This window comes from Lissotriton vulgaris, chromosome 10, assembly GCF_964263255.1.
Source record: "Lissotriton vulgaris chromosome 10, aLisVul1.2, whole genome shotgun sequence".
Lineage (NCBI taxonomy): Eukaryota > Metazoa > Chordata > Amphibia > Caudata > Salamandridae > Lissotriton > Lissotriton vulgaris.
The window spans coordinates 188,156,908-188,175,675 of record NC_141698.1 but is presented as its reverse complement, the minus strand read 5'-3'; the positions used below and the strand labels follow the sequence as shown (position 1 = coordinate 188,175,675).

The window sequence follows — 18,768 nt, the reverse complement described above, 5'->3', positions numbered from 1 at the left end:
GCAACTTCCGTACCATATGAGTGAATCCGATTCTCCTCACTTTCTCTTTCTGTGATGACCGGCGTAATAGTCTGATCTGAATGATTCTGATTAACACTTAGCCACAGTCTTTATAGTTTGGACATATCAGCAGGCAGAGGTGTAGGGCACAAATTGCAGTTATATTGACATTGTATATATGTATCCGCTATTTGGATAATGTGAACTGAGCCAAAAGCCAGGCATCAGAGTGCTGTTGAGGGTCAAAGGCATGCATACAGTCAGTGAGTGATAGGAAAGGTTACTGGGTTAAGGGAGCAGAAGTGTTTGGCTACTGCATTGTGTTGTAGTGGCATGGCAGTCTCCCAGACATAAAGCAGCGCTTTTAAGCTGAATGAATAAAAATAATACCATCATTTATAAAACGCTTACTACCGTTTTCAAGGTTTCTAGATTCCAAAGCTGACTGACATGGCTCAGCGACTCTGTTTCAGAATTACTGCCGAATCTGCCCATCCCCATAACCTATGAAAGGTTGCGCTTATCCCATTGATGAGTTCTGTGCGTGATTGTGGGAATGGCTTTTTTATTTTCCTTTTAAAGCCTTTTTATGTTTAAATGAAGAGTGCCAAAAAATGAATTTTTCATAATTTTAAGTGGCCAAAAATGCAGGTCGACATCTATGTACAGAAACACCTGGATCTCAGAGGGGTCGTGTGGTCTGCACTGGTTCGAGATAGATGGCAGCGCTAACTTTAAATGAGTCTGCCTCATTCATAAATACTTTAGCTGGCTTAGTCTTTCCTTCACAGTAGAACCCCTGTAGCCTATGCTCGACCCTCTTGAAGCTACTAACAACACTGTTTCCAAGTCTAACCAGTTGGTGTTTCATCTTGCAGTAACCTTCACCCCTCCTATTTGGACTGCTATTAAAAACGTGACTTGTTTTCACAATAAATACAGTTTATCTTGAAGTAGTGTGGCTCACTGGTTAGAGGCGGCAGACCCGAGAGCAGAGGACGGCCCGGGACCAGGGTTCGATTCCAGGCGCGGCAGGTATCTGGACCAGGGTCAGCGGACTCGATAATTCTCTCGCCTCGGTGCCCACTCTGATCAGCGATCACACTCGGCAACTCTGGGCATTAGCTTGCCTCATCTTCACTAACGGCCCCACCAGACCGCCGGGGATGCCTGGTCTCACCCTGGAGATACCCATTAAGGGACCATCTCTCAGGGAAGCCAGGAAGGGTTTCGCAGCGGTCGAAGCGCCTTGGGACCCTCCGGGTAAGTAGTGCGCTATATAAATGCCTATACATATACACATACATACATATGGAATACTTTGGCTGCACAGTCCCAGGAGTTGGTCTGCCATATAGAGTACTGAAGAAATATACTTCACAAATTCACTCACTACTGAGCAAGCTTCGGGAAACATGTAATGAGTTATGAATATGTCCTTGTGTAGCACATCCATTTACAATCTCAATCCAGATACATTTTTAAAATACATGTCTTTTATCTTTCAAGGCAACTCTGTATATGTCTGAATGTCTATTGTGCATAGACATTCACTATATTTTGACAATTGTGTAGGAACTTCTGCTTTTTAAGATCTAGTAAATGATTTGAATGCCTTTGAAATTTCCATGTATATACCCTCAGTTAATGGCATTGTATTTCTCTTGTTTTGTGGTCCGGTCTGATCAATGGTATTAATGGAAGGTTTCTCATCTTAGCCCTTTTTGGTATTTCTCTATGCTTAATAGTTTTATTACCCATGCTAGGAGGCAAATTGTATAGTATTGTGGCTCTTCTCAAAATCCGATAATGCCTCACACTCTTAACCTCATGCGCGCTAGCGGAATTCCGCTCGTACGCTGAGACTTTTAAAAGCGCATGTTACTTGACGAGCTGGGCTCGTCATCAGCATGCGAGGAGGCTACGCCATGACGAGCCCAGCTCGTCATCAGCGTGGAAGGTGTTAAAACAGTGTGTGAGTGTACTCTGTGTCAGGTCTCTTTCTGAATGCAAATTTATAGACCAAATGAGCATATTGATGAATTTAGTCATTTGACTATGATGTGATAATTTACAGTGTACTTTCTCAATCTCAATAATCTTTATTTTGGTTTAAAAAACCATAAAAGATGTACATACACATATGATAAAAACATTTCAAAAGTACCGATAGACCATTACATTACTATTAGGAATGCATTCCCAATAAAGACCTTTCTTAACTAGTAAAAAAATAAATATATTTAACATTTTTACAAAACGTTGAGGGGTAACATTGGATCACATTCAGAATTAGCAAAATGAGAAAAGAAAAATGAATATTATATGCAAAGTGCACTATGCAATTAATACACTTTCCTTTGCTATAATACAGAATCAGTACAGTGTTGGTAATAAGTTCCATATGACCAACTTAAAGTGCAAGTGTAAGACAAAAAGAGCTTAGTATATTTTTCACTAAAATGTCATGCCTTCCCTTTTCTTTATTAGATTAACACCAAACAAGTACCTACTCACACTAAAAACTACTAGTTGTGATGTATCTGATCTCAATATTCTTTCTCCCTCATTACAGGATCTTGTACCCAATAATCGGCAGATAGGTTTGATCCATTTCCTTCTATATTTTTTTGTAAGCTGGGCAGAAGAATAGTAGAAGTAATTCATTTTCTTTTGCACCCATAGTACTTAAATTACAGCACTCAGTACTTTCATTCTCATTTGTATGGGCCCATTTCAACGTGTTAGCATTTATCTGTACTGCACCATATCGAAATTTATGATATAGAGATTTTGCCAACTGTGGCTGGACTTCATCTAAAAATATCTCAAATCTCCAAGTTGGTTTCATTAAAAGAAACCGCATTATTAATGTACCTGATGCTGAGCTATGTGATAAACCACCTTGAATATAAGCCTAAAAAGTTTGCTTAAATAGTTTTTGGGAGGCCATAGTCAGTTCAGCCTGACCTTCTCAAAATTGTTTAAGTCCTAATTCATGGAACCAACCATGGATATGTTTCAACCATACTAATCCTTTATTATTGTTTAACTTTAAAATGTCCTCTAGTCGTTCTCTATAATGGACCAGTTCTGCTGTAGACCTCAAGCAAACCCAAAACAATAGTGGGCGTAGACTCGCCTGGAAATCTAAACGGCGTATGTTAAGGTCCATTTCTGTGGGAGTAAGCGGTGTGCGCTTCGGAAGGCTCAATAACTTTAAAAAAACAAACGTATTCTCCTCCACCCTGAGAGTATTGTTATACGAAGGGGCCCATAATTCTGCCCCATATAAGCATGCCGATTGTACCCTATGTTTATGCACCTCAAGGGCAAGGGAAACCGCTTTAGATATAGAACTCATGTTTTTAGCAATTGGTATGGAGTTTTGGTATGGAATAGTCTTGCTTTTCTCCAGCTGTGACTTCCAAGTCATTTTAGTATCCAAGGTAATGCCTAGGTAGCTACATTTATAAACGTATTCTAATTTCTGATTTTTGACGGTTAAATACTTTAAAAAAGATTTGTGTAGGTTGATTGCCATATATTTAGTTTTACTCAAGTTTATTTCCAAGCCTTTAGACTCACAGTAAACCCCAAAGGTATCTAGTAAACTTTGCAAACCTTTGGGTGTTTGAGAAATTAAGATGGTATTGTTGGCAAATAAGAGCCAGTACTGGCACACCCCCCAATTTGGGAGAATCGTGTTCGTAGCCAAACAGATATTCTGGAATGTCATTAACATATAATGAAAACAAGGTGGGGGCCAGTACACATCACTGCCTTACACCCCCGCAAACCATAGAATCAGTGTATTATTTATTTATTTAAAGGTTTTATATAGCGCTGGCTGGACCCAAGAGTATCAGAGCGCTTTACAGGATAGGTTAAACAAAAGACCGGTCCAACTAAGTGCAGTTGCTAAAAGGCAGATAAACAATATGAGTGATATACAGATAGGAAGTTCAAAATCAAGTAGCAAATTGAGGGTATTAGATCAGGAGGACTGCGAGGAATAGTATAGAAGGTCAATAGTTGGAGAAAGGCGAGAGATAAGGGTATAAAATTGTGGAAGTGAGTGGTGTGAGGTAAGATTATAGGTAGAGGGGAGCCTCTATAAGTAATGGAGTGGGAATTCAAGGCCAGTGACAGTAAGTATAATTAAGGACCCCAATATTTGTTGAGAAGGAGCAGCTTGAGTTTTTTTTAAGCCGGGGTAGGATGGGTTACAGCTTAGGTCTTTGGGAAGAGTATTCCAGATGGACGGGGCATTACCAGAGAATGAGCGAGATTGAGTTGCTTTCTTTTTTAGCAGAGGCATAATTAGAACAAGGGCGTTAGTGCTACTCAATGTTCTAGCACATCCCGGCTTTTTGCAGTTTATCGGATAGGTAAGTAGGGGTATTTTGGTGAAGGGCTTTGTGAGTGATGCAGGCAATCTTGTAAGTGGATCTGCCTTCGATTGGAACCCATTTGAGGATTTTGAGAACAGGGGAGATGTGATCGTATCGTTTACAGTCGGAGATGAGCCTGGCAGCAAGGTTGAGAACGGATTTGATAGGGGCTAGGTGGACTTTAGGGGTGCCAGTGAGCGTGGCATTGCCATAGTCTATTCGAGATAGGACCAGTGATTGTACAACTGATTTAAAGTCCTCAGCTGGGTTGAACGGTTTAATTTTTTTAAGGTGATGCAGTGTGAAGAGAGCACTTTTTGCCAAGTTTTTTATATGGGGAATCAGATTGAGGTTCTGATCAACGCTAATGCCGAGCGATTTGGCCGAGTTGGAGATTGTGAGAGAGCAGTTTAGAGCTTTAATGTCAGTGATCCAGTGTTGGATAGCGAGTGAATTGTTCTTGGGAAAGAATAGGATGATTTCTATTATTTTGGGGCTTAGTTTGAGGTGGTTTTGATGGAACCATAATTGAATCTTGGTCAAGACATCATTAAGATGTAAGATGTCATCGTGGGATTTGATCTTGTAGTATAGTTGGGTGTCATCGGCGTAGAGGTGATAACTTATTTTTGCTTGTTTAAGAATAAGGGTGAGGGGTTCATGAAGAGGTTGAAAAGATTTGGAGAAAGGATATAGCCCGTGGAATGCCCAAGGAGACAGGTTGAGGTTTGGAAAGGCAGCCACTGACTTTAATTTGTTGGGTTCTATTTTGGAAATAGGAGGCGAACGACTTGAGAACATCACCGTCAAAGCTGAAACAGTCTTTGTGAATGTTGAGTAAAGTGACATGGTTAACAATATGAAAGGCAGCAGAGAGGTCAAGAAGAATGAGGAGGGAGGATTCACCTTTGTCCATGGACCGATGTAAGTCTTCGATAATGTTGAGCATAGCTGTTTCTGTGCTGCATCCTTTTCTAAACCCTGATTGGAAAACGTCTAAGAGGTTGAATGTGTTGATGTGTTTGTCCAACTGTTTAAAGACACATTTTTTCTAGGGCTTTGGAAAGGAAGGGAAGATTGGAGATAGGGCGCAGGTTGTTTAAGTCGTTGGGATCTACCACTATATTTTTGATGATGGGAGTAATTTGGCCTAGTTGGGAGGGAAGCTGGAACAATATCAGGGGTAAAGGAAGAGTTGATAATATTGGTCCATAGTGGGGCGATGATGTGTTTAAGTTCTTGTACCAAATGTGCAGGAAGAGGATCACTAGTATGCGAGGATGGTTTAAGCTTGGTGATGATGTTCAGAACATCCTTTTCTGAAACTGGACAAAAATCACTCCAAGATGTGTTGTTTTTTAGCTGGGGGATGGTAGGGTAAAGTTCAAAATGGGTGATAGAGACAGGGGGTTGATAGGAATCCTGGGGGGGAGGGAGACACAGTGGGAATGTTAGTGAGGGGATGTTGGCTAAAAGGTGGAGGGGTTGGGGCGAAGGATTGATCATCCTTAGTGACTTTATCAGAGAAGAAGCTAGCAATTTCTTCACATCTCTCAACAGTAGCTAGTAGCTTTGGGGGGGCTGAGGTAGTTTGGTTTTTAACAATGTTGAAAAGTTCTCTAGGACGGTTTCTAGCCTGATCAACTTGGGAGCGGAGGAAGGATGCTTTTTCGTTAAATATGTGTGTTTTTGTAGTTGGCCCTAGCATTTCTAAGCAGGTAAAGATTAGACGTGGAAGGTTGATTCCTCCAAATGCGTTCAGTCTGCCTGATAGCTCGTCTCCCTTTGTTAAGGTCAGAATTGAACCAGGTCTTAGACGGAATAGTTTTTTGGAGTTTTAATTTAGCAGGAGCAATTTGGTCAAGGACTTCAAGGATAGAGTTATTGTAATGTTCAGTAAGACCTGTGGCACTTTGGGAGAGAGGGGAGAGCTGTAGTCGAGCTTTTAATGTAGATTCCAGCTCGCCTGGGGGAATCACGTGAACATTTTGGGTTAGTTTCTTTTGTTTGCTGGAGCAAGAGGGAGGGGGTGGAATGAAGTTGTTAATGGTGAAGAGGATGAGGTGGTGATCTGACCAGTCAATGGGGATGATGTGGGAAAGAGAAGCCAGTTCCTTGCTAGTGATAATAGCATCTAGGGTGGTCCCTTTGGAGTGAGTTGGATAATTACAGAGTTGCGTCAGGTCACTGATCCCCAGAAAATCCTTGATGAGGTTAACTGTGGGTTCGTCATTTTTGTTCAAGTGGATATTAAAATCCCCTATGAAACGGTTTCAGGATTTGGAGAGCGATGATTGAATAACGAGATCCGACAACTCCTCAGCAAAGGTAAGAGGGTTTCCAGGGGGATGATAGATAATATGCAAGCAGATAGGGGGGAACCCTGAATTGTAAGTTCAGCACCAAGGTATTCAAAAGTGGATAGGTTCAGGTGATGGATAGGAGAAAGTGTAAGTTCATCTTGATAAATAACAGCGATGCCCCCTCCAATTTTATCAATTCTGTCTTTTCTAAGCATGGAGTACCCCGGCGGGGAAAGCATGTCAAGGATTGAAGAGGTGGGAGTTGAGCCTAGTTTCAGTTAAAAAGGCGATGTCAATGCTTTTGCTGAGGATGGTTTCAGCAATTTCCGTAGCATGACAAGAGGCGGACCTGCAGTTCAGCAGCATGCAGTTGAGGGGTTTAGAGTCATTGGATTTTGAGGGGGAGCAGGTGTGGATAGAAGTGAGTTGTTGACGGAGTCTGGGTGAGGCTGGGGAAAAAGGGTTCCTACTAAATTCCACGATCACTGGGATAGCTGAGTGAGGTAGTGGGGGGATCGCTAAGGAGGGGGAGAGAGGGTGCATGCAGTTGAGGGGTTTAGAGTCATTAGGTTTAGGGGAGGAGCAGGTGTGGATAGAAGTGAGTTGTTGAGGGAGTCTGGGTGAGGTTGGGGAAGAAGGGATCCTACTAATTCCCACAATCACTGGGATAGCTGAGTGAGGAAGTGGGGAGATCGCAGAGGAGGTGGAGAGCAGGTGGATTTGATTAAGGCCCGTGAGTGGGAAGGTGGCTAGGGATGGGGAGGGCTGAGTGAGTTAATGCTACTGTCAATCAGTATGGGAGGAGAGGCAGGAGAGGACGGGATCCTATTAGTACCAAGGATCACGGGGATAGATGCATGAGGTTGAGGAGACTTCGAAGTTGGGGTGGGGAGGGGGGAACTTTATTATGTTCAAAGAGGTCAATGGGGGGAAGATGGCTCGGGCGGAGGGGTGTGCTGAGTGAGCTATGACAGTCAGTTGTTTTAGAGGGGGAAAGGAATGCTTTGATATGGGGAGCATGGTAATATTGTGAAGGGACTGAGGAGATGGAGTGATTCGGAGGGTTATTAGTAGTGAGGAAGGAGACATCATTTCTGAGGGAGGAAAGTTCAAATATGAGGGTCGCGAGGTGCAATTCAGTATTGAGGAGTGTTGGAGTAAGATGTGTGATAGGGAGGTGTGCTGGGAGATCAGGAGGGAGAAGTGAAGAGTCCTTGTTGGTAGGGGGAGGAGGTCTGGAAAGTGGAAGAGGAGGGAAGCCTGGAGGGGGGAGGAGAGGGGAGTCGAGGTGAGGAGGTAGAGGCGGAGTAGAGAGGTGGGGGTTGGGTTCCCAGAGTAAAAATGTGGGTCGGGAAGTACAGATGGTCTGGTAGTTGGATTTGGGAGAGTTGGATAGATACTGGAGAGGGAGTGAGGGTGCCATTGGGGGAGTACGTGGGGGTGTTAAACAAGGAGGGTGTAGGTATTATGTGGATGGGAGCTTTATTGATAGAATACAGGGGGGAGGGGTTAGATCGTGGATCCAAGGGAGCTGTAGGTGGAGGCGGGTGGGTTTGGGAGGTTGAGGGGGTTGTGGGGGAATCTACGGATGGGGTGGGAAGCTGGCAAGGTAGACAGGAGGTGAGATTGGGAAGTGAGGCTTTCATTAATGACTATAGAATTAAGATCTAGTGTTCACACCCTGGACCCCATCTAACCCTTGCAAAGTTGTCCCAATGCAACCTTATTATATGCACGAGTATTTCTCCCGGTACCCGTTGTTCTTTTATGGATTTCCAAAGGAGATTTGTGGGGATGAGGTCAAAGGCGGCCTTTAGGTCAACAAAGGCAATATATAAATGGCCCTTCTTAAGTATTGTGTATTTCCAGTTCATGCAAAGAAATCTAAAAACCTGGTCAATAGTACTCGTTTTAGCTCTAAAACCAGCCTGATACCTTGATAAAATACTATTCTCCTCAATGCATTCATTCAATTTGGTTAAAAATTTGCCGCGCATGTATTTTCTGTAAAACATCTATTAAAGTTATTGGTTGGTGGTGTGAAGGGTTATATCGGTTACCTTTTTAAAAAATAGTTGTAATCTCAGCTCCTTTCGATGATTTAGGTATTGCTGCACCTGCAGCTACTGAGTTACATATAAAATTAATATAGGGTCCCATACCTCTGTCATGTTTCCACAGATCTCCTGGTATCTTGTCTGGTTGTGGTGCCTTCCCTGGTTTAATTGCATCTATTGCTGCCAAGGTTTCTTCCAAACTAAAATACAGTGGGACTGAAGTAGCAGTAATTACACGTTCCTGTGGACTGAACTCTGTCGCATTCGCCTATAGAATAAAGGCTGGAAAAATGGTTTACCCGTGTATTTGCTTCCAGAAAGAGATCTTTAGTACATTGTCCCTTTTTATTGCCTTTAACTATTAGGCGCCAAAAGCTTAGTTGGTCTTTCCATTTCTGCTGCAATAATTAGCTCTGTCCAAATATTATCATCCCAATTTTTCTTAGTTTGGATAAATGACCTCTTATATGTGTTCCTTTTGTCCCTTAGAGCACACCTTTTTTACCTTTAACTGGCAATTTTTTTTTTTTTTTTGTTGCATCACGGCATTCTTTGTTATAACACAGATTGTCTGAATTACTCACCCCTATTGCCCCCTTTTTACATTTCTTGGGGATCCTACTTAACATTGGGATAAGGGACTCTACCAATCTTTGGTGTATATTCATAATTGGGATCTCTGAAACTAAAAAATCTATATACGGGGAAATAGTTCCTACAAAAGTATCGTAGATCTGCTTCATAGCCACCTCGTTTCCCCCTATAGAAGGCCACTTTAAGGCTCTACGATTGTTTGTTAATAATGGTTCTATCCCATCTTCAATGTTGTTTCCAGCCCTCAGAATAGCTGGCTGGAAAAAATAGGCAGCAAGCGTTCAGCCCAATGGATAAGGGTCACTCTCAGATCTATCATTGATTTTTAAATTGCAAAGAATGGGCCATAGTGTGATAGATACCAATATATAATCTATACAACTCTTAGAGTCACCCCTTCTAAATGTGGGAGCGTTCTGGCTATCAGAAGGCAACCTACCATTACAAGCTCGAAGACAATGTCCCGAAACTAATGTTGTCAACTGCTTAACTGCAGTAGTACAAGATACTACTGGACTGCTATCTAACATAGGAATATTATTTACCACATCTTCGTCTTCGAAGATATTTTCTAATCCTGCCACTGGTTCAAATTTGCAGTTGAAGTCCCCCCCCCCCTCCTCACACACACAATTACATCAGCCCTAGAGTTAACCCAGGTTAAAAATTGATCTACCTGTTCAACAACCTCAGGCTCCTTGCTTGCTGTACTCGATCTACTATAGATATTTATTATATATAAATCTTTTTTCTTAGGTATTGAAATTTGTATCCCAAGAATATCCTGGGTTGAAAATTCCAATTGTTTTATATCTATACCTAGGGTAACTTTTACCCAAATAATGAGGCCCCCTGAGGGCCTCCCTCTGGCCGACTGGATAGCAGCAACACTATAAGTTTTGTATCCTACCTTATGGGGTATTTCCACCATCCACGTTTCTTGGAGTAAAATGATTTCATTTTGGCCAATATACTCCTGCCACACTTCGTCCCCCTGATTTCTTTTCAGCCCTGCAATGTTCCACAAACTTAATCTTAACTCAGATTGGCAATTTCCGTACTTAATTTGCCAGATAGTCCTTCTTTTTCTTTTCCCGGGATTGGTGTTCCCTGTGATTCAACTACATCATTAGTGTTTATACAATCATTGCCCGCATCACTTCCATTATTCTGCAATGAATGAGGAGCTTCCACCATTCCCCTGTTTCCCTCAAGTATAGATATAACTGATGCATTTATAGTGTCATTCGTTGTAACTTTGTCCCCAACAAAAGTATCATCATCATTTCAAATAATCTCTATTTCTTCATTTACCATGACGGTATCCCCTACATTTAGGTCTTGAACAATTGCCATGGAATTCAAGACCAACGTCTTCTCAGTAAATGTCACCTCTTGATGTAATCCAGATAATTGTTAGTCCTGCTCATCCAGGTCTGACAGTACCTGGAACCTGTTAGACAATCAGATTGGAGTAGGTCTGTTTGCAAAGGGATCAATTTGTGGTTTGTAAAAGTATCCCAAAGGAAGTACACAGATGCTAGTATTAGATATTAGGTTCGGCTCACAATAGTTCAATATATGATGAACCAACTGTGTTCTGCAAAAATTAATCACTACACAATCACCCTTGATGCACTTACTAGATTGGCCTAACCACCCCACTCTCCGGACCATTAGAATCTCCTTTGCATATGAAGGGTGAAACCCTTTGTGATTTGTCAGCCAGTCTACGGTCTTGTAGGTCTCTCCACGTCTCTCTTTGCTCCTCCATAAGGGCAGGAATACCACCCAAAATTAAAACGTAAGGACATGAGGCTGGGTGTAGGTTCAGCACAACCGCATAAAATTTTGGACAGTTATTACTTAAATCAGATCTCATGTTCTTGTGTGTGGTACTCAATATAGTTCCTACATCTAAACATGATTTTTGTGCACCCTGGGTGCCTACTATCTTTAATCTGTTACATACATCGTGTGTTACTCCTTTCATATCATTAGCTGTAATATCGATAGAACTTTCACCTCTGCCTTCTCTATTTTGAGTTACAGAAGGGTTACTATCTGCCAATGTTCTCAAGTCTATTGTAGCAACATCATTCAACTATCTATCCACCTTAACACAACCAGTTTTTATAGCAATGTCCACCTGATTCAGTTTTTCCTTAACTTTGCAAGATTTTGTTCAACTAAGTCATGGACCCGGGTTATCATCCCTCCTAGTACTAGACCTTCAGGAATTACATCAGTTGTGTCAGTTACAGTCATAGTATCTACGATATTTACGTCCCTTTGGACAGGGAACAATGATACCGCCTCAGTTTGCGTGCCAACAGAAATACACCTCAGAATGTCACTCTTCCCATTATTTATACTGTTAGCGCAATTAATCATCTGAAGTCCCTTTGAGAACCTTTTGTTCTTTCCAACAGTCCCCCGTTTTCGTTTCATCACGGGTTCTATCACCGGCTTCTTAATGGCAGAGTTCTTAGGGGTTTGTGCCCTAATAAACCTACTGGGCTCTTCTGATGAAACAGGAACTTGGGCATTTGAATCTGGTATCGGAGATGTGGAAGAGGATAGAGGAGTTGGTGACACAGTAATGGGATTCACTGGCAAAGATATTTGTGCAGAATCCCCCAATCTAGTCGAAGGAATACCCACTGATAAACGTTTAGGTAGGGTGGCTGGATCCAAAGAAAGACGCCGCTGAGTTAGCTCTATTTTGTGGGTCAATAACGATTCTGCTCTAACTAAAAATGCGTCCAGTGTTCCTACCACTCCCTTACGTTTATCCATTTTACAGAAAATATTTTGTCGTCTCTGTTGCATTGGGGTTCCATAGGGGTGGCGTCCTTTGTGGTTATTCTGGTGTTTCTGGTTTATTAGTCTTGTTGCTTAGACATTCTTTGTAGCACTCTGACTCAAGGAGCTGCGGTGGCGTCACGGCATTTCAAATCACAGATGAAGCTACAAAGAATGTCTAAACAACAAGACTTATAAAGAAGAAACACCAGAATAACCACAAAGGCGCCACCCCTATGGAAACCCAATGCGGGTTGGAATTATCACCACATTTGAAGATTATTTACTCACAAAAATTAGCCTTGAGAAAGTCGTGGGACAGTTTCCCCGTTATGACGAAACACGTGTTGGCTGTTGAGAACTTCCTGGAATATTTACACTGAATAAATTGACCAACATAAAAGAGAGAATATTTTCCTTCTGTTCATTGATGCATCATATGTTGAAATACGTCACACACTTGTGTATTTGAATTTTTACGTGTGCTAGGGATTATTTTCTGTTCAAGAAGGCTGTGACCTGTCATAAAGAGAGTGGTGGTTTCTCCTTACCTTTTAGCACCGTTGAATATAGGACTTTTTTGTGATAATTTGTGTGAATTTTCCACGTGGCGCCTTTAACCTAAAAAGAATACCACTGCCTGGTTTATCCATTTTAGTTGAGTGTCTCCTTTGCCAACCAGGGGGATAATATAATATCATTTTCACAGTACCTTTTCACGATATAGAAAAGTTCAGGTTGCACCTCATGGGAAACCAGATTTTAGGCGGGTGACCCAGCCTACCCGGCCCGGACGGCCACAGAGGGGCCCGCCAAGGCCCGGGCACGCCCGTGCGCGTCCCCCGCGGCGGGAGCCCTGGCCCCCTCTTAAGTGCCTCCTGGCGCGTGTGACGCAGTGCACGGCATGCGTGCCGCTAGGCCTGCTGGGAGATGTAGTTCCAAAGCAACTTGTGGAAGAAGAAGCAGCAGTGGTCTTGTCAGCAGCCCCCTGCGTGTTGTGCAGAGTACCAGGGGTTTTGTGTCCAGAGATCAGCAGCAGCAGCTATCGGGCTCCCGCCATACAGTGTACTTAGCAAATGGAAAGGTGAGCATGGTTAGGGGCAGGATAAGACTTCAGAGGAATGCTGCTTTGAATCAAAACCAGAATTTCCACTTGACTGTGATAGGCTCAATTTTTAGGAGTTCAAAATCATCCTAGCAGCTGGAGTTTGCATTTCAGCCTTGCCATACATATGCCGGGAAGGTCTAAATAGATGAGATTAGTACAATTCAGCATGGAATGGACAAAGACATTCACCATCATAGTCAAAGGACATATTAATTAAAAAAAGATGCGTCTCAGACTTCTCAATTTAAAACAAAAGGATTTTTAAACCTCATAGATTTGCGATGTTAAGGGTAGATCTGCATTCAGCATTTCTCCTACATTTCTGATAGCTCTGTTTGGAGGGAGTCCTGTCATTCACATCTGGCCAGAACACCAATCTCTACTTGTGTTTTTTGTCCGCAAGATCTAATTCTTTCCAGGGTTTAGCCTCAGACAGTTTGTTCATTTACCCCTGGATGAACTTTAAATCCAAATAGAGTGGCTAGGAACTTGCCTTTCAACTCCCCATGATACCCAATAGTAATTAGGCATCATCGGGATACATGGGTATGATGACCTCCATTTTGTGTAGCTGTTATGCCAACACAGCTAAATAAATGTTTTGGCGGGAACAGAAACCTGTGGTACCCTAATGGGCTCCTCTCTCTCATCTGGTAGCAGAGGTAAATACTCCCAGTTGAAAAGCTTGGGGCCCGTTAGCCAGAAAGAATGCTGTGCAATTTTAGGCTCTCATACAGAGACACATGTTTGCTAAATGCTGTAGCAGAATATAGTGGGAGAAGATGCTGGAGACTGCTGGTATATCAAACAATATCAAGCCCTCTACACTGTCACAATCCTCCAAGTTCGTCAACCAAGGCAACTGCAGCTTCCATTCCATTCCAAGCCATAAGTGAAAGTGCTTCTGCTACTTTTGGAGAAGATAGTCAGTCTAACTGATTTCTGGAGCTAACTGGTATCAGGGGTTTCCTGCATTGTGGATGCAAAATTCAGTATGGAAATAGGTCTTTGCAGGATCATCTGCTTTGATATTGCTATTTTTGTGTTTTCTTTTTTGAGGCACACAATAGTAGATTAACAATTCCCCGGGAACTTGTCCTGCAGTCAGGGAGCTGTTGATCCAAGGATTGATGATTTTCATAATCTGCACTAGGTATTTAGCAAGACGGGGATCTCATGGTATGCTGTTCACCATATGTTTACTCATGTCTCTCATGGATGAAGGTGCAAAACAAATTCAGTGGGACACTGGGCTATGATCAGCACTAATCTTTAGATCAAAAGACAGCTGAAGGAATAAATCTGCTGCAATACAATACTCCTAACATATACTATGACTATTTACAGATTACATGTAAATGAAAGTCCACCATTTGACAGGTCAATATTGTCTGGTCTTTATTTACCAGTGTACCAAAAGTATTTATCTGTTTCTCTCTAAATCCTTTTTGAATTGCACTTTTCACTACCCACCACCACTACTCCACCCCCCTTCTTCTTTTTCTGCGCGCAACCTATGTGTACTGAAAATAATTTAATACATATTCAAAATAAGTGTGGATATAATTTTTGAATATAATTGGGATAAAATCATTCTTTTCATCTGTGTGTTCTCTTGAAATGTACATGCTTTAAGAGGTATTTAATGCATGCATGAAGAAACTTGTGAGTATATGTTAGGAGTGTTGTTAATTTATACACAACACACCTTGCTAAATTAAATTGAATTTTTGATTAAGCATTGGTCACGGACCATTTTTTTCATTCCCGTATTGCACCCTGGTCCAGTTGACTTTTGGGTTACCCCATCATTGATAATGGCAATACAATACTCTTCCTAATAGCATTTAGCTTTTCAAAATGCAAGACAACGATTCTTCCAGCTCACAAGAAGTCACAAATTCAGTTTATGCTGCCTTTGGATTTTCTAGTGCTTAACTGTTTTAGGAAACTTGTGAGTCAGGCTTGTGACTACATTATTTTTTGTTTATTTGAATAGTTTATTTGCAAGCTGAATCAGCTGGAAATATTTCCTAGGTTTTTTAATAAAGAAGTTTATCCTTGGCAACCTAGTTCTTCCTCCATACTACTTCCAATATGTCCTGGCTGGCTAGTTCTGTTTCTTAATGCAGATGAGAACCATTTACCTCGTTTTAATTTTCTCCTTCATGTTGCTGATTGTCTAATGAACCATGTCATTGAAGGAAATTTCAAGTATATTATTCAGTAGTTCAAGGCAGCTATAAGGACCTTACTTTTGGAACAAGGAGTCGACTCCAATGTGACAATGATTGTTGATAATGCAAGCTAACCTCCCGACTGTAATATTTTTCCAAGAGTGTGTTTGTCTAGGCGCACCAGTAGTGTTAACGCTGTGAACACTATGGGTAAGATCAAGGTTACGATTTATGTTGTGGGCTGGCACAACCCCTTGTGGACTAAGTTTTAAAGAGATCATATTGACTTCACAGGGGCCTTGACAACCATCTCATATGTACCCCTTCTCATTAGTTCACCTAGTGCAAGCAGCTCATCAACTAAGGAGGTTGTGTGTATAACTAGTTCATCTAGCAACATGAGCAAAAGAACTGTCTTGGGCAATAAATGAAAATCAGACTGAAATGTATCCCATAAAAATAATAGCTATGCCACCCCCTTTTCCCCAACCAGCTTTTGTTTAAAATAATGAATTTGGGGAGAACAATGTCTTCCATTAACAGGGGCGATGTTTGTCTCCTCTTTTTCATACTATAGCAACGAGGAAAGTTTTCTGAAAGTACAAAATCCTTTATAGTAAGACTATTTGAGATCAGAACAGGAGTTAACAGGGCTAGCCTTGATAGAAGTGTAAGCATTTTCCTGCCTCGGTTCAATTCCGAACCTTCGATACAGTTATTTAAATACATTGATTGATCAGCCTTTTCCCATCTAAAGTCTCCAATAGCAGAGTTGCTCAACAAGTAATCAAAGGGAACTACGGCAATCAATCTGCACTTAAATAGCTTTGGTTTTGTCCCCGGCTCTTGATGGTCATAGACAGACTTGTCTCATGTGTAACCGCAGGGAAGCCAGCCTCGGAACATGAGTATGACGTTAGCCCAGCTGTCCCACAACTAGGCATGTGTCGCAGTATGTAAAACGAGCCATAATAGAGTAAACTTCCAACATAGATAAACTAAAATAACAGTCAAAGAGGGGAAAAAAGCAGGCGAATCACCTATACTGCAGGGTCTACAAAGGAGTATTAAAAGAATAGAAAACAGAAATAGCACAACAAAGTGCCACACAAGTTCCCCTCTTGAATGGGACTATGAGGACCACTTAATAGTTCCTTAAGAGTTTCCACTCTGCTTCCAAGAGCAGTTCCTGTGGGGAAGGTGTTGGCTTCCATAAGGTCACACAAATTTGCAGGCTAGGTCTGACAACCCAATATCTATTGAAAACACCTAGATACAGAACAGAAGGTATGGTTGTTATAAAATTTCTCATCATTTGCCGCAGCAATTGGAAATTTCTTTGGTCGTGCATAAGAGCAGAATCCAGCACCTCACAATTCATTTAAAACTCGAAACCTACTAATTCCAATAGCACTGGGGCTGCCCCAGCAGATCTGTTTCCTACCTTTGTGTTTATTACCTTCGTGTTTATTGATCTGGCTGCATCCTCAAACTTGTGACAAATGCTGTTTTGTGAAAGTATGGATTATTCCAAGTGGCAGCAACTCTCAACCAGGCTTTCCATCAGCTGAGATGCATCCTCGTAGCTAGACAAATCCTCCTACTTCTGCTACCACAGAAAAGTGCAAGGTGCAGCAGTTCCTCTGTCTACTTATTCTTCCTGGAATGACGGTCTGCAGCAGCCTGCTGATTCTGACTCTGCAACTTAAAGCATCAGGTGTTTTGGTAGCATAGGGACAGAAGCACTATTTAAGTAATCTAAGTGTATGGAATTATACCCATATGCGTTTTGTGCACTAATATTTTTTTTTATTAAAGATAAGAATGTGGCTGTACCCACTCCCCACTCCTTTCAGGGCAGTTGCGGAGTTACTTTTAGGTGAATCTATTGGGACACATTCTATTAACCTTCTCCAATAGGCTTCTTTCAAACATGCCATATCCTGAGAGAACAGCGTCCTTTCCTCTTGGGTGGCACAAAACAAAAGTTCAGGACTAACACCAGAATTTTGTGGTACCACATCTTCATCACTATGTTTGGATCCATTGGGAATTATGTTCTCTACAAATTACTCAGTACAATCAGTGGTTTCCTCTACCGTTTTAGGAACGGCAGGTTAGGGTTTCCCAAAACAGGAACGATGTGGCTAGGAGTTTGCAACCATGGTTCCGTACAGTGCAAAAGTCATGCAGGTACTTTTCAAGTAGGATATGTAAATCTTTTTGGGAATTGTTCTTCAAACACAGGTAAGGAATTAGTTAATGGCTTCGAAGAACAAATAGACTGCTGAGAAACAGCGAAACTTGTCATTTGATGCTAGGAATATTTTAGACTGCTGTATGCCAAAGACAGTGATCAGCCCGAGACTGGCTTGACATTAGTCTGTGGATCCTAATCCGGGTGCTCATGAATAACTCGCTTTTTAAGGCTAAACCTCTCCCCAACACATGATGTTCTAAACAAGTGCAAACAAGATGCTATATCAATCGAGGGATTGTGGTCTTTTTATACCCAGTTCCTACTTGTAACCCCTCAGACTATGTTGTTCTTGTACCTTTCCCACACTAAAGGCCATTTCAGTTGGCTAGCACTCCTGCCCAAGAATCAGATTATTGTTAGGTTCTCCTTTAAACGAATCCTTGCCTCTGTTTTCGACCGTGTAGCATGACACACATCTGGACTGGCATAAGCTGACTCTCCCTGATGTATGCCATCTTCATTGAATGGCTATGGAATTTCCTACATGTGTATTATCCTTTCTCATTGAGCCACTGAGTCCCTCAGAACTTCTGCCCCTTGCCTCTTGCACATCTATTCACATCTGCACTCTGATATACCATAAGACATATTTCTTGCTTCATGCTTCTCTTAGCTGTAGTATACCTAAAATGCACCTTTTTGTCCTCCTGCTGATTTGCTGAAGTTAAATGATTTATTGCCTTTTGTTCAGGCAGTCATATTTGTTCAAGAATCTTATTTAATGTATACCCAACTCTAATTGCTTTGTACGTCTGTTTTAGGAGCCTGGACCAGCGAAAGTGGCTGTGACCAGCAGCAGCACCATTCCCAGTGCTGAGCAGGTACCGAGCACGAAGTCCATGCTCTGGCAAGAGGAGCTGAGGAATAAAGATCTACTGGATGGAAGAAGCAGCCCATCTCAGAGCCCTGTGTCGATTCAATCTCCTCTAATAGACTCTTCCACTGAGCCTATGACATCAAGCAAGAATGGTAGGGAAGTTACGCCTGCCCTGCTACATTTCATGTGTGTTTTTCTCAAACTATATACAATGTTTCAGGGCTTTACTGTCGTTTTAGAATTCTGATGTTGC

At 41.8% G+C, this 18,768-nt stretch overlaps 1 protein-coding gene across 1 annotated transcript in view; it reads left to right on the top strand.

The window, feature by feature from the left end:
• Positions 1-18,768, top strand: part of MPRIP (myosin phosphatase Rho interacting protein) — a 564,937-nt gene that overhangs the window by 94,865 nt on the left and 451,304 nt on the right. The window contains exon 4 of the mRNA XM_086940861.1: positions 18,460-18,667. Within this exon, the coding sequence (XP_086796987.1) occupies positions 18,460-18,667 (208 nt within the window). The remainder of the gene's footprint in view (positions 1-18,459; positions 18,668-18,768) is intronic.